General features: G+C 33.8%; 1 protein-coding gene across 1 annotated transcript in view; it reads left to right on the forward strand.

Annotated features, from left to right (window-relative positions):
* CWC22 (CWC22 spliceosome associated protein homolog) overlaps nt 1-19942 on the forward strand; it is a 54962-nt gene that overhangs the window by 19561 nt on the left and 15459 nt on the right. Inside the window, exons 4-13 of the mRNA XM_028509095.2 lie at nt 346-456; nt 1810-2055; nt 4472-4600; nt 8123-8291; nt 8670-8723; nt 11006-11141; nt 11221-11427; nt 11518-11580; nt 17396-17500; nt 18790-18871. Coding sequence (XP_028364896.1) covers nt 346-456; nt 1810-2055; nt 4472-4600; nt 8123-8291; nt 8670-8723; nt 11006-11141; nt 11221-11427; nt 11518-11580; nt 17396-17500; nt 18790-18871 — 1302 coding nt within the window. The remainder of the gene's footprint in view (nt 1-345; nt 457-1809; nt 2056-4471; nt 4601-8122; nt 8292-8669; nt 8724-11005; nt 11142-11220; nt 11428-11517; nt 11581-17395; nt 17501-18789; nt 18872-19942) is intronic.

Consider the following 19942-nt stretch of genomic DNA (forward strand, 5'->3'; position numbering starts at 1 on the left):
ATTTGTTCACTGTCTTGATAAAATGAGTAGTACAGACTAAGCAAAAGAAGGCATTTGCAGGATACACTTAATGCTAACTCTATATGATATCTATATATCCTTTACTAAGTGCAGTGTGACTCAGGATGACAAGTTTGGTTAAGTAAATTCCAGTGTTGATTTTGTACACAAACTGAAATCTTTTATAATTGAGACTGAATGAGTGGGTATCAAAAATGAGCTATCTCTTAAAAATTTGGTAACACATTTTTTAGCCATGGAGTTGTTGTACATTATGAATGTATGGCTTTCCTAAATATATAACATAGTTGTTTTCAACTTTGGTTTTCTTATTTTCTGTATTAGATACGCAGAACAAGAAAGATCCCCTCGGGATAGAGATTACTTCGATTACAGCAGATCAGACTATGAGCGTTCCAGAAGAGGACGTTCTTATGATGGTAGCATGGAGTCACGGTTAGTATTGAAAATTTTAACTATAGAAAAAGTGTATTTGGCCCTGGCCTGATTATCAGTTGGTTAGAGTATTGTCCCATAGCCAAGGTTGTGGGTTCCATCTCTGGTCAGGGCACATATAAGAAGCAACCAATGAATCCATAAGCAGTGGAACAGCAAATCAATGTTTCTCTCCCTATCTTTTTCTCTAATATTCAATAAATTTAAAAAATCTGATCTGGCTGGTGTGGCTTAGTGGATTGAGCGCTGGCCTGTGAACCAAAGAGTTGCTGATTTGATTCCCAGTCAGGGCACGTGCCTGCCAGGTCCCCAGTAGGAGCATGTGAGAAGCAACCGCACATTGGTGCTTTTCTCACTCTCGTTCTCCCTCCCTTCCCCCAAATAAATAAATAAATAAATAAAAATTTAAAATCTATATATTTGAAATCTATGATAATAAGAAACTGTTTTTACTTACTCTGCTTATATAACTCATGGTAGTACAGAGCATGAGCAGAATGATCTGAGTTTCCAAGGAAGTATATGTAAATAATAGCTAAGTGGACAAACTCATCTCTAGGGAAAAGTAATAAAAAGCAAAGATTTACCCTTTCCTGTTAGTTCTTGATAGTTTCAGAAAACAATATTCTGATTATTTTTAAAATGTTAGCTTAAGAAAGGATACTCACCTACATTAATAGGGAAGAGTAATTGTGGCTAGGAAGTGGTTGATTTTCTTTGAAAATTGTCTCAAATAAACAAACTTCTTATGTTCTGAGATTTCTAATAAAAATATCAGTTGTGTCAAGAATAATTTCAAATGTTACATTTTCTACAATAATTTTTCTTTTAAATTGTCAGTATTGTAAATAAACTGTTTTCTCTTTTATATAATTCATCATCTATGTCACAGGCCAATTTATCTTCTTAAAACACTATTTTCATGTAACTATCCCACTCAAAAACTAGTAATGATTCCCCAATATAAAAAAGTTAGTATGTTGCTGAACTTTTCCTTTCAACTACTATTACACAGGATTCTTTATTGTTTCCGTACTGTTCTTTTCACTCTAGCCTGAACACACTTGCTCAGTTTTTCAGTAGTTACTCTGTCTACTACTACTATTTGCAGAAAGCCAGTCTCCCTTTCTTCCCCCTCCTCCCCTTCTTGCCCTCAATATAAATTCTGTCAAGTGTTGAAGACCTAATTTACGTTACATTTTTTCTGTGAAGCACTTTCTCACCATCCCAAACCACTTCCTTGTCTGAATTTCTGGGGCCCACTTATGATTTCAGTCATTTGGTATGCAGAAATACATTTAAGAATGTATTTCATATTGTCTTTTCTCCATTTTCAAAAATTTAATGTTACAGAAGTAGGGATCGAGAAAAACGCAGAGAAAGAGAGAGAGATGTGGATCGGAAAAGGTCCCGGAAATCCCCATCTCCTGGGAGAAGAAGCCCAGAACCATTGGTAACCCGGAGTTCCTCTGCTCAGGATGAACCTACTGCAAAGAAGAAGAAAGATGAAGTGGACCCTCTTCTTACTCGTACTGGTGGAGCATATATTCCTCCTGCAAAGCTCAGGATGATGCAAGAACAGATTACAGATAAAAACAGGCATGTTGATTTTCACTAAGTATACAAGGCAAACATACCCTCATTGGAAAAAATGGTCAACTGTGGTCTAATTAACCTTGACTGTTCAGAATTTACATTAGTCCACAGTGATGATAGAACCCTCAAATTAGACTACTTTCCTTTTTTACTCTATAAGCTTCTTTGGAGCTTTCTTACTATTTGCCCTGACATTAGCTCATAACTTCTTTATTTTTTTATGTGTATGAATTTAAAAATTTGAGGAAAGACCACTTGGCTCCTTTTGCATTATTTATTTCCTAATTGCATGCGGGTGTATAAGTAGTGTCTATTTTTCCTGGATAATCAAGTATTGATATTTTTGACCTAATATTAGTCTTTTTAGTTTGACCAAACCAGGAGTTGGTATACTCTTTCTGGTAAAGGCCAGATAGCAAATACTTAAGGCTTTGTTATTCTATCTCTGTTGTAGCTATTCAGCTCTGTTGGAACTACAGCCATAGATAATACATAAACAGATGAGTAACTTAGTTCCTATAGAGCTTTATTTACAGAAATAGACTGCAGACTATGGGCTGCATTTGGCTCATGGGTATAGTTTGCCATCCCCTGTACTAATCCATGAAGCTAAGTAGACAATTTCTCTTTTTTTCCTTTTCTTAGGCCATGACATCTTAGACTGTAATGTTTTGCTACACTAAGGCAAAGAATCAAAATTCATATATGAATGTTCACATTCAAAATACCTTTCCTTCCCTTTTCAAAATAATTGGGATGTTGAGGCATTATATAGGAAAGTACAGCTAAGTTTTCAAGACCTTTTTCTTTAATGGAAAGAGATACTATCTAGGTAAAATAGGGTTCAAGATTGAAATGGTCACTCAGTTAGTTGCCAGGGAGCTAGTAAAAAGATTGGGCTAGAAGATAGCTGTACTTTAAGAAAAATGGATTCTAGGTGGACCAAGAAAGTGTTCTTATCTTTCCTGGATTTTTTTAATGGCAACTTGAAAATACTTGAGAACTTTATATAAATGAAATTAATTTTGTTTTGAGAATGAGCTTGTAGTAGAAATGTCATATAAAATAAAGTATAGAATTTTTAAGTAAATTAAATATGTGCTAAAAAGGAACATTAGATAACATTAAATTTAAACTCATAAGTTTCTCCTTATGTGTCACATTCCAACACTTGGTAGTGATGCTTGGGGTTTTATGTGGAGAAGAGATTTGGAGATGGCTTCTGTGGTTCATGGTAGCTTCATGGTCATGTAGGCTTGTAGCTCTTACAGAAAGCAGTAGTGGCAGCCTCAGTGAGAAGTATTTACTGTTTCCAATCTGGTCCAAAGTGGTCCTAATTGTAAAAGACCAGAAACATTGTTAATCCAACTCTTTATGAATACAGTGGACAGAGTCAGCAGTAAATGAAGTTTTAAGTAGATTCCTTGAAGATAGTTATTAGGCTTACCACTACTTCTTGTTATATAATGTGTTAAGAAGCACAGAGAATACTGTATCAAACTTTTGTTCTTTTCATGTTTTAAAAAACTGTTATTTCAGTATGATTGCTATTCTTTGTAAACCTATGTATTTGTATATACTATTCCAAGAAGTCTGTCAGCTTCATCAAAGAGCTGTGTGTAAGGAAAAAAAAAAAGACTGCATCTGAAATCATACTTCACAGAGAAATAATGACAAAAACCATAGAATTTTATAGCTTTAATATTAAAAGATTTTTCCTATCATTACATTCAACCAAAGAAACCCAATTAGTCTAAAGAATTTACCTTAGATCTTAGTTAAAAAAGAGTATAACTAACATTCAGCTGGAATAGTGTGAAATTACTGCATAAATGTAGAGATGTTCTTTAAAATATTTAGAACAGTCTTTCAGCCTCACAATTTTCCCTTTTTCCTATAATTATTTCTTTATATTGTGGTTTAAAACATTTATTTTTTTTCTGTCATGCTTTTACAAAAAGAGACATAAGAAAAATTTCCTTTTTATTTATATGTGGATGTTTCAGATAATTATTTAAAATAAAAATAATAGCTGTTATTTTTAAAATGTTTTCTTTAGAGACAAGTTTTATGAATTATAAAGTAAGCATGTATTGAATCTAACTAATGGATTAAATGTTACAAATTACAATATACATGATCATGATCATGTGATCGTGAACAAAAATTATCCTTACATATCCTTAGTAGCTGTATGTTACTAAAGGGAAGCAGCCTATATATAAGCATTATATGTACATAAAAGCCAAATAGCTTAGGATATAGTGTATGTGTTTATTGAGTAATATTTTACAGTATTTTGGGTTCATTTTGTGAAAATCATGTTAAAAATAAAAAACTAAGTATTTTTATGTCCTTACTATAACCTCATTTGATTGTTGACTAAGTTTTAATCTTTATTAAAATATATTCTTTTTAGCTTAGCATACCAGAGAATGAGCTGGGAAGCCCTAAAGAAGTCAATCAATGGTCTTATCAACAAAGTCAACATTTCTAATATAGGTATTATTATTCAAGAACTTCTTCAAGAAAATATAGTTAGGGGAAGGTAAGCATCAGCTATTTTTTTTGTAGTATTTCATACTAGTTTTTTATTTTTTATTTTTAAGTATATTTTATTGATGCTATTACAGTTGTCCCAATTTTTTCCCCTTTGCTCCCCTCCTCCTAGTACCCACCTTCACTGTAGCAGTTCCCCTCCACCTTAGTTCATGTCCATGGGTTGTACATATAAGTTCTTGGCTTTTCCATTTCCTACACTATTCTTAACCTCCTTCTATTTTGTACCTACCAGTTTTGTTTCTTAATCCCTATACCTTTCCCTCCAACCTCCCCCCTCTCTCTCCGTGCTGATAGCCCTTCAAATAATCTCTGTATCTATCATTCTGTTCCTGTTGTAGTTGTTTGATTTTGGTTTTATTGTTTAGATTCATTTGTTGATACTTGTGAGTTTGTTGTCATTTTACTGTTCATAGTTTTGATATTCTTTTTCTTAGACTAAGCCCTTTTAACATTTCATATAAAAAAGGCTTGCTATTGATGAACTCCTTTAACTTGACCTTATCTGGGAAACACTTTATCTACCTTTGCATTCTAAATGATAGCTTTGCTGGATAGAGTAATCTTGGTCCTTGCTTTTTATCACTTTGAATACTTCTTGCCAGTCCTATCTTGCCTGCAAAGATTCTGTTGAGAGATTAGCTGTTAGTCTTAAGGCTAACAGTTCCTTTGTAGGTAACTCTCTTCTCTCTTGCTGCTCTTAAGATTCTTTCCATATCTTCAATCTTGGATAATTTAATTATAATGTGTCTTCGTGTGGTCCTCCTTGGGTCCAACTTGTTTGGGACTCTCTGTGCTTCTTGGACTTGTGTATCTATTTCCTTTACCAACTTAGGGAAGTTTCCTTTCATTATTTTTTCAAATGAATTTTCAATTTCTTATTCTTCATCTTCTTCCATCATCCCTGTGATTTGGATGATGGCACTTTTAAAGATGTCCTAGAGTATTCTCATTCTCTCTTTGTTTTTTTGATATCTTGTTTCTTCATTCTGTTCTGGTTGAATATTTATGTCTTCCTTATATTCCAAATCATTGATTTGAGCCCTGGCTTACATTCCTTCACTGTTGTTTCCCTATGGATTTTTCTTTATTTCACTTAGTGTAGCCTTCATTTCTTCCCTTATGCTTTTGCTGTACTCAGTGAGATCTTTAAGCATCCTTATCACCAGTGTGTTTTGAACTTGGAATTTGATAGGTTGGCTATCTCTGTTTCATTTAGTTCTTTTTCTGGAGTTTTGTTCTGTTCTGTCATTTGGGTCATATTTCTTTGTCTCGTCAACTTGGCAGTCTCCCTGTTTGTTTCGGTATATTGGGTAGAGCTGCTTTGACTCTGTGTCTTGGCACACTTGTTAAGTTTTATGGGGTGGAGCCTTAAGTATTCGCCAGGGTGGGGCAACCTGCTTCACAGCTTTGTGGCTCTAAATACGGGGGAAGGGTTGGAGAGTGGACAGTGCTGCTGCCTGGCTGCTGGAGGCTTGCTCCCCATCCACCCCATTCCCAGTTAATTTACCCACCTCCCATATGTGACTAGCACCTTTCTAGCTGTTGCCCTGGTGGTTGTTCCCAGAGTGGGTAGATTTGCTTACATTCTAGGACCATGCAAGCCCTTTAAACAGACTCTCCTGAACAACCAGCAGTTTCTTCTGCTGTCCCTAAACCCCATTGGTTTTTACAGCCAGAAGTTATGATGGGGCTTTATTTTCCTGGCACTGGAACCCTGGGCTGCGCAGTCTGGCCTGGGGCTGAGATCTCTTGCTCACCAGGTACCCTCCTGATTTTAATCCACCACACATGAATGTGGGACTGCCCATTGCCACACTGCATCCTTTCTACCTTGGCTGCCCAGCTTTGCCCCTCCTACCCTTCTGGACGAATATGGCTTCTTTAAATACTTGATTATTGGGCTTCCATACAGTTCAATTTTTTGGCATTTCTGGGTGTTTTTTGTTTTGAGGTTAGTTTTGATCCTTCTTATAGTTCTGTGAGGGGATGAAGTGTGTCTGCTTACGTCTCCATTTTGACTGGAAGTCTTCATAATATTGTTTTGAAGAAACATAATAACTACATGGATAGTAATCATCGATTTATTATACTACTTTATTTCAAAGGAAGTTGAAAATATTTAAAATGCAGTTTTTATAAAAATGTAAGCTATTAACTATATTTATATTTACTTTATATTCACTATTAGAGGTTATATGGAGCTTTTGCTCTTTGAGGCTTTTTGAAGCTTTGATGTGATATAATAATTTTTGTACATTCATTTACTGAATACTTCCAATAATTTAAATTTATGAGGAGTAGTGAATATATGTGTGTATGTATATATGTATGTGTATGTGTGACACCAGACCAGTTTAATTTCTAATGATTCAAAGTGAGAATGTGAAAGAAATCAGGAAGATCAGTAACAAATTTTAGAAAAGCAGAAGAGAATGACTTAGCATTTTCTATGTGGTTTTAAGTAATTGTGATGTTTAGAAGGGTCAGGAAATAGAGATATCCTGTATTCATTCTATATATTATGTTAAAATCTGAAGGCTACTTTCTTGTCATTTCACACAACCCTGATTTATTATCTCAAAAAACATCGAGGATATAAAGTAAGGTGTAGCATGTATTGGGGGTCACAAAGGTGACCCAAAGGCAGCCACTGTTCTCAAAGGTAGGTAGAGCTCTTTTATTTTACTGAGAAAGAAGCAGACTCAGAACAGTTATGTGGGTTGCTTAAGGTCTTATAATTCATTAGTTCCCTTTTCTCATTTTCTGCTCTAATGATTTAGTTGTCATACCTAAACATAAGAACTACTGAGACAATCTTTTCCTGCATTTTGGCAGTCCAATAATTATTTGTCATTATAGTTCTAAAAATAACTATTTATCCCACTTCTCTCCTTATCAAATGCACATAGAAACATACTTATTTCAGAATGAATTAAAGGAGAACCTTTTATTTTCCTGTCACCATTTCAGCATTATTCTTGCAGAGCTTTTTTTTTAATCTTTCATATGAGTATTCTACATCTTCATTTTTATTTCACCGAAAATAGTCTTAATGATGGGAACCACTCAGATTTGTCTTTAATCACATAATTTTATGTAAAATAACAGACCAAAAGTGGAAATCTTACACTGTCTAAACTTAGTACTTTTGAAGCAGACCTTTTGTCTCTTTCACTGCTTTGAAAATATTAAATTATTTCTAAGAAGTTTAAAAGACTCACATTTATAACTAGATATAACAATCAAACTGGAGAAGAGGAATTATATTTCAAAAAAAATTGAAGAAAATATTGTGGTAAAATCTTGTCTGTTTTATAAAAGCATAAATTGAAGTTTATTTTCTCAAAAGATGTCTTTAGGGAGGCAAACATCCTACATAAAGTGGTGTAAATTTATTCCTAATTTAGCATTTGTGATTATTTACAGAGAAATAATATTACTGAATTTTAATTGAGGTATTTGTTCTTCTAATTAAGTTGTTGATTATTGTTGACTTTTTTTTAAACAGAGGCCTGTTGTCCAGATCTGTTTTGCAAGCTCAAAGTGCTTCTCCAATCTTCACCCATGTTTATGCAGCATTAGTTGCAATTATCAACTCAAAATTTCCACAAATTGGAGAACTAATCCTCAAGAGATTAATTCTTAATTTTCGAAAAGGCTATCGAAGAAATGATAAGGTATATATGATGGAATTATAAGTAGATTGCCACATAAGGACAGACTAAAAAATCAATAACAACAATAGTGAGCAATGTTGATTTCTACATAGAAATTATTTTTTAAAACTACATATTTCGTGAGAACTTTTCTTTGTTCTACTAAATATCTGTGGCCACTAATGAGCCACAAAAATGATGGCTATAGCTATAGAATTATAACTTTTGCCAGAAATGGCATTCTTTCACATGTATTAGTCTTTATTATTTAACTTTAATGATAAAATTATCCTATGTGTTATATATATTAAGTGGAGTAAGTAAGCTGTAGATGCTATAAGATAAATGAAAATTGGTTTTAGTTTATAAGATGAACTTTTTTCTACCTTTACTTTTCAGCAACTTTGTCTGACTGCTTCAAAATTTGTGGCACATCTTATTAACCAAAATGTGGTAAGTAATTATCTTCAAAGCTTGGAGCTTTTTCTTGACATTAGACAACAGGACTGATGCACTTTAGGTACAATTCAGGTTTTGTTTGATTTTTGTAGTCCTTGGGAAATTTATCTTGGTAATATTTTAGTTTTAAGACCATAATAAGTACCTTTAATATGAGGAAGAACCAGACAGTGTTTCATCAAGTTGATCTCTTAATTCTGTAAATGGTTAATTAACTGCAAGTCATTTAGTTAGAGAAAGTAATTAAATTTGTCTTTATAAAGCAATAAAGTTGGAATCTCTTCCACTGTTTTTCCCCGTATGTGGAATTCATGAGAAACTAATAGTATATGATTTAAAAACCCAGGTTCCTACAACTATGCAGTACACAGAGCCATAGAATCAGTTTATAAAATATAGTAGATTATAACTTTAATCAGTTTTAAATACAAATAATTTTATCTTTATTAAGTTTGTGTTTATTTTGTATTACCAGTATTTGAGAATCTTGATTCTGCTCTGTTCAACTTGAAAACAGTAAAATTTCTCTTGTTTATATTCAAAGGTTTTTTTTAATACATTTTATCATACTTAATTGTATCTATAACAGGAGAAATTTTGAAGTCACACTTAATTCACTAACATTAAATATTATTTTATTGCTTACCTACATAGAATTATTTCTAATGTTTACAGTTAGAAACCTTTTAGATTTTACCCTAATTAGCTATACTATAACAATTTAACTTGCTCATTAAGAATATAAAAACTTTAAATCTCAGCCCTGGCTGGCGTAGCTCAGTGAATTGAGCGTGGGCTGCGAAACAAAGTGTCACAGGTTCGATTCCCAGCCAGGGTACATGCCTGGGTTGCAGGCCATAACCCCCAGCAACCGCACATTGATGTTTCTCTCTCTCTCTCTCTCTCTCTCTCGATCTCTATCTCCCTCCCTTCCCTCTCTAAAAATAAATAAATAAAATCTTTAAAAAAAAAAAAGGAAATCCTATCTCTAAAAAAAAACTTTAAATCTCTATATCAGCACAGCTATGTGTTTTTGTTTTTGAATGTGTATTTTACTTATATTGGAGATACTTTTGACATTGCCACAAAACAGTTAAAACGATAAATGTTTTAGATTTTCCCAGCTGTGGTACAGGACAGTATTTTCTTGTCACTTGTAAGACTGTTTGCCCCCCCTCCCCAAAAAGGTGGTGTGTGTGTGTGTGTGTGTGTGTGTATTAAATATTTTATTTATTTATTTTTGGAGAGGGAAGGGAGGGAGAAAGAGTAAAAGAGAAAAAAAAACATCAATGTGCGGTTGCTGGGGGCCGTGGCCTACAACCCAGGCATGTGCCCTGACTGGACATCGAACCTGAAATGCTTTGGTTCGTAGCCCATGCTCAGTCCACTGAGCTATGCCAGCCAGGGCTTGTATATATTTTTCATCTTGTGGTCAATGTAGAAAAGTTAATTTCCTGAGTTAAGATTGAGACTTTTTCCCTTCCCATCTTAAATAAATGTTTAATTTCAGAACGGCTTTTATATATAGTGGTTTCAAACATGCTTCCTAGTTCCTTTTCTTTCATAGTAAAGCTTCCTGGTAGAATTTTATTCCCATTCTACCAGGTATTGTTTATAAGTTTTAATGTTTGAATATGGCCAGTGAAAGTAGTTTGATTTAATAAGAAGGAAGGGAGGGAGGGAGAAAAGGAGGAGGGGAGGGGATATATTCAAAACTGTCATTGCAAAGCAGAAACTAAGATATTTTCTGATCAAATAGTTATATAATTTTTCTGTCTAACAGTTGCTGATAGAATGAGTTGGAAAATGAATATAAAGATTTGTGCTCATGGAGAATCACTATTCTTCATATAGTGATTATGAAAATATCTCAGATTAAAAACTAGTCATGATTTTTAACTTATATTTTGAAGTTAATTTCATTTCCCATAGATAATGTATATTATATATTTTATATAATGTATAAGGATATTTCTTTTGGAGAGAAGTCAAATTCTTAACAGATGCATAATGGAAGTGAAAGAATAAATTTATTTTGTATTTGTAGTATTTTTATATACATTATAAAACTTTGCTAATCATATATATATTATCACTGCAAAGACCAGATTTACTAACTTAAAATTACCCTCAATAGTAGGTGTGTGTGTCTATATGAATATATATATATATATATATATAGGCATTTCATATATATATTCATATATATTCATATAGAGAGAGAGAGAGAGAGAGAGGCATTTTCTCTATTCCATTATATCTTTATTCTATTTAAGGCACATGAAGTTCTATGTTTAGAGATGCTTACTTTGCTCCTGGAAAGACCAACAGATGATAGTGTTGAAGTAGCTATTGGTTTTCTCAAGGAATGTGGCCTCAAATTAACACAAGTGTCACCAAGAGGAATTAATGGTAAGTTTATATCCTTATTTTGATACTGAGATTTTGTTTGAGTATTATAACGTTTATTGCATCTTTTCTTTCTGTTTAGCTATATTTGAACGTCTTCGAAACATCCTCCATGAGTCTGAAATTGACAAAAGAGTTCAGTATATGATTGAAGTGATGTTTGCTGTAAGGAAAGATGGCTTCAAGGACCATCCTGTTATCCTAGAAGGACTTGACTTAGTGGAAGAAGATGATCAGTTCACCCACATGCTCCCTCTGGAAGATGACTATAATCCAGAAGATGTTCTTAGTAAGTCAGGGGTGATGGTTGGGAAGTAGGACCACCAAATATAAACATAGAAAATAAACACTTACTTAAACTTTTAATTTATTTTCTAAGATGTTTTCAAGATGGATCCTAATTTCATGGAGAATGAAGAGAAATACAAAGCTATTAAGAAGGGTATGTAGAATTTTATTATATAATTTATTTTGGATAGTAGAAGCAATTTTTGTAGTTATAAAATACCGATAAAGTCAATGATGTGTAGATCACTAATAAATACAATGTCTGCTCTTATTGAGGCTGCCCCCTTCACTGTTTTTTGCATGTATTATTTTTCAGTCTAGTGCTTATTCATGGTATTACTTCATTATTACTTACATAATTTTTCCTTTCCTCTTTCCCTGTGTTTCAATTATGTAACTCTTAAGTTTCATCCTTAAGAAATATTTATGTATTACTAGTGGACTTTATTTGGCTTCATTACTGCTTAAGAATCACTACTATATATTTTTTAAAGATTTTATTTTTAGTTTTAGAGAGAGGAGGGAGGGAGAAAGAAACATCAATATGTGGTTGCCTCTTGTACGCCCTCTATTGGGGACCTGGTCCACAACCCAGGCATGTGCCCTAACTGGGAAAGGAACCAGCAACCCTTTGGTTCACAGGCCAGTATTCAATTCACTGAGCTACACCAGCCAGGGCAAGAATTACTACTTTAAATGATATCCAATTTAATATTCAGTTAAGTACTGTACATGACTATCTCTTGAGAGCAGGTTTATAGCCTTTTGATAATATCAGTCACAGTGCTAGCTATCAGTGCTTCATAAACTGATAATTATTATTTGTACACCATTAGTGTATTGTAAGCATTAACTTCGGACAGACTGTGGTTTGTACTTTGTCTTTGCCATTACTAGCTAAGTGACCTGGAAGAAGCTACTTGTTTGATATAAGAGTAAATGTTCCTTGTTTGTATAAATGTAAATAAAATACAGTGCTTTATATTGTTACAGAGCAAGTATTTAGACAAAGGTACTTTTTTTCACACTTGTGTCATTTTTTTCTAAAGCAGATATTCAGGGCTACTTACATATTTACATGATAAATAGATATTTACATATTATAATTATGTGATGACTTTATGGGTTTATTTTCGCGAATTGTGATTTACCTGAGAAGTACTCACTGCTCTGAAAGCTCCTAGGAGGAGAGAACAGAGACCTAGAACAATGTCACTGCCTGCCCTCTCTCTATCTGTGGTTATTCTTAGAAGTGGAATGTTGAAGTGGAAAGTAAGGGTGTGAGATGCTTTCCATTTCCATATATTGTTCTAAAAATCTGGTACAATAAATTGGTTTCTCCTCTTAGATGCCAATTTCCTCAGGGTATTTTAGTGCAACAGCCACAAACTACATATTTCCAAACATGGAGGACTCCTTAGAGTTATTTTCTTTTTTTCTTATGAATGTCATTTTCTAGTCTTCTTAAAACATGCTAAATGGTTTTATGAATTATTTATTGTATCTTCTCTGGTTTCTTTTCAAACTTGGGAATTCCCCATCCACCTCTTTAGAGTCTAGGCTGTTGGCCAGTGCCAGAAAAGAAGCACTGTTCTTGATTATTGCCCTTAAACTCTCTGGTCTCAAGAGCTCTTGAAAATTATTGAAGACTCTAAAGAGTTGTTGTTTATCTGGGTTATAATGATTAACATTTACTTTATTAGAAATTAAAACTGAGAATATAAAAAATGTTAAAATAACGATAATAAACCTGATGCCTATTAGTAAGGAACATTTTTGTGAATATTACACAGCAAAGAAATATAATGAGAAGAATGACATTTTTATATTTTGTACATTTTAATGTCTGGGTTAATAGAAAAAAACTTTAGCCTCACAAAGATAATTAGTTCAAAAAGAAAGGAGTATTTTAATAGCCTTTTCAGATAATTGTGTGTATTCTTCCTTAACACTATGCTGATATATAATAGCTAGTGGTTCCTTACAGATAAATTATAATGTGAAACCTCAAATACTATGCATGAATTTTCACATTCTCTTAAATTAAAATTATTTGGCCTGTCACTTTGAATGGATATTTTATCCATGCATGATTTTGTAACATATTGCATTGGTCATTTGGAAAATGCTGATTGAATGAATTATGCGTATTTTCCCAGCGTTAACACATTAACACTATCAAAATTAAATTAACATGTTAATATAATATCAAGAAATCACATTTATTAATATTATCACCTGTTTTGTCAGGAAAGTCTGAGTGTTAGGAAACTATCAAGGTCACAGGGGTGGGTACAAGTTTTCCAAAATTATACATATTTTTCTTGAAATTTTTAATTTTATCATAGTGGCAAATACAGTTAGTTATCTTCCTTGAGGTGACAGTCTCACTTTGTTTATATTTGAAAATGTGTGCCAAATACCTAACAACTATAGGTTGTGAGCCATTCGTTGAAGTAAAAGTGAAAAGAAACTGATTTATATTGCAGCTGAAATGATCACATAAGTACTTTTCCTTGAGAATAGTAATCATCTTACATGTGTCTTTAACAGCAATCACTCAGATTATTATAAAGGTCTATATTCATGGGCCGAGATCTAATAAAATCAGTAATTTTCTACTTCAACGACATCCTCAAGTGAAACTGGCTTTTCTGCTACCATGAGAGGGTGGTGCCAATAAAGAACACCACTGCTAGTGCAGTTGGTGCATTCATACCGTTGTGCTGTGGTTGCAGCAGTTTTAACTCCCGTCGCTTTTGGACCATCCTTGCAGATGTCAGCACAGGGAAAGGTGGATCATGTCCTTGTATTATTATGAAAACAGTTTTAACCCCACAGACCACCTGACAGGTGTCAGTGATCACCGCGCCCCCCATCCTAGGGACTCACAGACCATACTTTGAAACCACTGTTTTCTTCAATTAATGAAATCCAGTTGTCATTGCCTAAGTGAATTGAGTAAGTAGATTCTAAAGTGAACAGATGAGAAGATGATGTAAATGACTAGACAATTCATTTGACCTTCATTCTTTCATAAAATTGTTCTAGAGCTGGCATTAAAAAAAATGGCCACAGCAGGAAGTGGGCACAGCTTTAGTAATTAGCACCTGAGAGTGACTCAAGTGTACTTGTGTTTTAGGTCTGACAGCATTTGGGAAAACAGCAGGGGTGCCTGTCTTCCTACTATTGAATACTAAATAGTTTCCTTTTCTAAAAGTCTGTCTAAACCATGTTATGTAATAATAAACCAGACACTTCAGGTTATTTTTTCTTTTTATATTTATGTTGAAATATATTTTATTGATTATGCTATTACAGTCATCCCAATTATTTTCTCTCCTTTATCTCCCCTCTGCCCTGCAACCTCCTCCCACCAGAATTCCCCCCTCACTTATTAGTTCACATCCATGGGTCATACATAGAAGTTCTCTGGCTTCTTCATTTCCTATACTATTCTTAACCTCCCCCTGTCTATTTTATGCCTACCAATTATGCTTCTTATTCCTTGTACCTTTTCCACCCCATTATCCTTCTCCCAGTCCCCACTGACAACCCTCCATGTAATCTCCATTTCTGTGACTCTGTTCCTGTTCTAGGTGTTTGCTTAGTTTTTGTTTTTTAGGTTCAGTTATTGATGGTTGTGAGTTTGCTGTCATTTTACTGTTCATAGTTTTTGAACTTCTTTTTCTTAGATAAGTCCCAGGGCTTGGTGATGATGGACTCCTTTAAGTTGACCTTATCTGGGAAGTACTTTATCTGCCCTCTGATTCTAAATGATAGCTTTGCTGGATAGAGTCATCTTGGTGTAGGTCCTTGCCTTTTCTGACTTCAGATACTTCCTCCCAGCCCCTTCTTGCCTGTAAGGTTTCTTTTGAGAAATCAGCTAATAGTCTAATGGGAACTCCTTTGTAGGTAACTGTCTCCTTTTCTCTTGCTACTTTCAAGATCCTCTCCTTATCTTTAATCTTGGGTAATGTGATTATGATGTGTCTTGGTGTGTTCCTCCTTGGGTCCAATTTCTTTGGGACTCTCTGGGCTTCCTGGGCTTCCTGGAAGTCTGTTTCCTTCACCAGATTGGGGAAGTTCTCCTTCATTGATTGTTCAAGTAAATTTTCAATTTATACTCTTCCTCTTCTCCTTCTGGCACCCCTATTGTTTGGATATTAGAGCTCTCAAATTGTTCCAGAGATGCCTAAGTCTCTTCTTAATTTTTGAATTTTTGTTTCCTCATTCTGTTCCAGTTGGATGTTTGTTTCTTCCTTTTGTTCCAAATCATTGATTTGAGTCCAGGTTTCTTTCCCTTCACTTTTGGTTCCCTGTATATTTTCCTTTACTTCACTTTCTGTAGTCTTCATTTCTTCATTCATTTTGTATCTGAACTCAATCAAATCTGTGAGCATCCTGATTACTAGTGGTTTGAAATCTGTATCAGACAGGTTGTTTTTCTGCTTGTCACTCAGCTCTTTTTCTGGAGTTTTGATCTGTTCTTTCATTTGGGCCATATTTCTTTGTCTGGGCACACCTGTTATGTTGTAAGGAGGCAGGGCCTTAGGTATTCACCAGGGCAGGGCAACTTTCTTTGCTGCATTGTGGTGCTGTCTGTGGGGGAGGGATCAGAGAAGGAACAATGCAACTTGCTTGTTCCGTTCTAGCCCACTTTCCAAGGAACTCCTACGAGACTGGGATTTTCTCCCACCTTCACAACCCTCCCAGGATTTTATAACTAGAAGTTTCCCGTTCAGCCAGCCCCTCGTCACCCACATGGTCTGTTGCCTTGCTGGGTCCTCTCTGCCCTGCTGTCCATCTCCTCCCCTCCTATGGGTCTGCATGAATGTTTCTTTTACTCCTTGGTCGTCAGAGTTCCATGTAGTTTGATTTCCTGGCAGTTCTGGTTGTTTATTGTTTTTAAATTGTTTGTTATCCTTCTTTTGGTTGTGTAAGGAAGCAAAATGTTTGTACCTATGCTTCCATCTTGGCTGTAACCTCCCAGATTATTTCTTGAAGTCGCATTTGTTAGAAATATTCTTAAGGAGGTTTATATGTCAGCTGTGGGCTGAGTGACTGTTTGTAAATGATTTATTCCTCATAGTATGACATTCTCTGCTAACATTAAGGATTGTATGTGACTCCTGGTTTATACTGCTTAGTAAATACAAAGGCATTAAAAAATTTCCTAAAAATGAATTGGCCCTCAACATTTTATTAAAAATTCTGTTTATAATAGAAATGGAAAAAAATGAAGTATTAGGTAAAATCTTTTATTAGACCAATAGAGCACACACCATTTGACAAAATACAATTTTAGTTTTCATTGTTTACTATTAATATGATGACTGGCCTTATATAGTCTCTTATTTACTTCACTATATTCACCCAGTTTTGAGTGTGAGTTGTATTTTAAGAAGTGGTAATCCAATGAAGTGCTCATCTTACCAGTTTTCTTAAATGCTTTTAAACTTTGGCTTCTGTTTTACATATAGAAGTAAAAGTGGATTGAGTGTAATGTTCTATTTAATAGGTATACATTTTAATAAAGATCTCATTGGTATTTATTTAAAATGAATGCTAAATTATGCAGTTGTTTCTTTTCTCTTTTTGTCTTTCAATAAACATTCTTAGCCTTAATTCTTATTTTCTATATCAAGCCTTTGTAAACAGACTCTTCTTTCTGATGATAAACTAAGAATATTTTGACTCCAATATACTCATGCTCTTTTGGAAACTTGCATCCCTTCCTTATTTCATGGTCACTTTTTGTCTGTCAGAAGAATGATACATGGCTCTGGCTAGTCAATTTAGTTACAATGCTCTCTGACCGCCAAGGCAATACCAAGAGGCCTGAGTGATCAGTGGTAAACTGTTGGGCCATTTTGGATTTCAGTGAACTGAGAATTATCTTCACAGAATGAATTGCATGGGTATCGTTTGCTTGTTAACATTTTCCTAATTTCACTTTGTTCTTTTAGAAATTCTTGATGAAGGAGATAGTGACTCAAACACAGACCAAGATGCTGAAAGTAGTGAAGAGGAGGAGGAAGAAGAAGAGGAAGAGGGAGAAGAAGATGAAGAAGGTAAAATTATAGCTTATTTAAATAATACTGTAAAATACTTTGAAATTAATTTAATTCTAATGTAATTCTATAAAACAGTGGGTGTCAATCTGAGGGATTGGGAGGGTTGCTACTATACCTCCTAGGTGAAGGCTAAGAATGCTATTAAATATCCTGCAAGTCACAAGACTGTACACCTCACAACAAAGTATTATTCAGCTTAAAATGGCGTTACTGCCAGGGCTGAAAACCTTGGCCTAGAATTATTCAACAAGGAAGTTCATTTTTAACATCAGCATAATTTTAATTTGACATCTTATGTCTTTGATTATAAACTATGAAAAAGGTACATTCATATTCAGTGCATATAATTTATGTAACCCTGGCATTAATGTGACAGATGAGAATGACTAGATATTTGCTATTCACTTTGGCAAAATAGACAGGGGAAGCCAGAATATATATTTATATAAAAGTAGGCACAAAGTTCTTCCTTTTCACCTTTGATTACATTATATTTCACAGAAAAATGAGCTCACTACTTTGGTTGAGTCTCAGCCTAAATATCAGAACATGCCTGTACTGGTCACTATTTACTTGTATTATGTATTTGAAAATGTTAAAAATATATCTTTCCCTTTTAGGGCATAATGTATTTTTTTTAGTTCTGTCTTAGAGTATAATTGCCCTTCTATGATATATTTTATAAAATAACTTTAATTTTTCCATTGTCTTTCTTATTTAAAACACCTTACTATTCATGTACTATATTTCACCTTAGAATTTCTTTGTTTCATGGGAAAATACTGTTCAAATAAACTGATTAAATATTTAACAGGAAAGTTTTTATGCATTAGATAAGAGAAAATTTTGACAAATGAACATATTTTTATTGGATCCATCCAATTTGTCATGATAATCTCATTGTTCTCTGAAACTATATTTCTACCCATAAGTTACAGTTTTTCTAAATAAAGAAGAAACTATTCAGAGCTTTAGAAATAATATTTTGCCTAACCATCATAAGTGCACCTTTTTAAAGTAAATGAGCAGGTAACACAGAAACAAAAATAGTTTTCCTGGCTTGGTTCTGGACTTCTCTGAGCTAACAAACTTATTAAAGTACTTTAAAATATGCAAAAGACTTGAAATGGTTACTTTAAATTCTATAAAAACTAGTTTACACTGTAGAAAAGAATGTTGTTATCAAATTCATAGATCCTATATTTTAGAAAATTATTATGTAGAAATACATGTCCAGTTCTTCACATTTGTTTTTGTAGTTGTATAACTTTTTATGTTTCTTTTAGGACAAAAGGTGACTATTCATGACAAGACAGAAATTAATCTAGTCTCATTTCGCCGTACAATTTATCTTGCTATTCAGTCAAGGTAAGAAAACTAGTTCAGTCGATTCTTTTGATAGCAAATGAGAAGGAAATGGGGTTTTTAGAATCTGATGACAGAAAACTCAGTAACTGTTACAGAGATTCTCAAACTACCTGCCTCTCTGCCTTTATCCCAAACCCAAGCTGATAGATCCCCACTGTTGGTTCTTTGCGTCAGAAGCAAATTATCTTTACTTACTTGGAAGGTCTGTGTTGCTTAATTAAATGGTTGGCATTTTTTGTTGTTTGTTTTAGCCATACCATTTCTTATAGTTACATATCACTAATAAGAACCAGAAAACAACTCTGTATTACAGAGCTAGCACATTATTTAATTGTGTAGTGGAAATTTAATATTGTACTATTTTCTAATTTGTTTTCTAATTGTAGTTCTAAAGAGAGAAGCACTGTTACTTTAACTTTCAGACACTGACTTGTGGTGCAGATGGAAATTTACATAAAAGAAAATAGAAATTAGACTTAGGAAGGTTTTTAGGACCCTTTGGAGTAATGTTAACTAAGAGCTACTATCATGTCCTGAAAAGAACTACTATTATGTCCTGAAAACAAAACCTATTCCCTTTGAAGGCTATGAGTTAGGTTTTCAGGAAAAGTAAATGAAAATGTTAAATGTTTATTACATCTGTTGTTTTGTGAATCCGACTGTTGATTTAGTGGTCACAGTGTTTACATTTTATACTGGAGGAGGAATGTTTTCTCTGTTTTTCTTTGTTACTAGGTTTTGAATATTTTCATTTAGTATGATGTAATAGCAGTAATGATTCATAAGTAGGAGTCATCTTGTTTTCAGTCTGTGTGAAAAGTTTTTGGCTTAGATTCATCTTCAGAAAGAAAAGTTAAACAGCAAACATTGGTTAGAAATCTTTTTGTTCATCCTTACCTATTGCTTTGCCTTTCACATGAAAGAAAAACCAGTAAATATTTTTTTCATGCATGATTGAAGTGGAAGTTGAGAAATATTTGTTATAGACTACTATTCTTAGAGTTTGAGCTTTCATGTGTATATCCTTTAGACATGCAACAGTAATAAGTTGTAACAACAGATTTATTGTCT

This window comes from Phyllostomus discolor, chromosome 4 (genome assembly GCF_004126475.2).
Source record: "Phyllostomus discolor isolate MPI-MPIP mPhyDis1 chromosome 4, mPhyDis1.pri.v3, whole genome shotgun sequence".
NCBI classification, from domain to species: Eukaryota; Metazoa; Chordata; class Mammalia; order Chiroptera; family Phyllostomidae; genus Phyllostomus; species Phyllostomus discolor.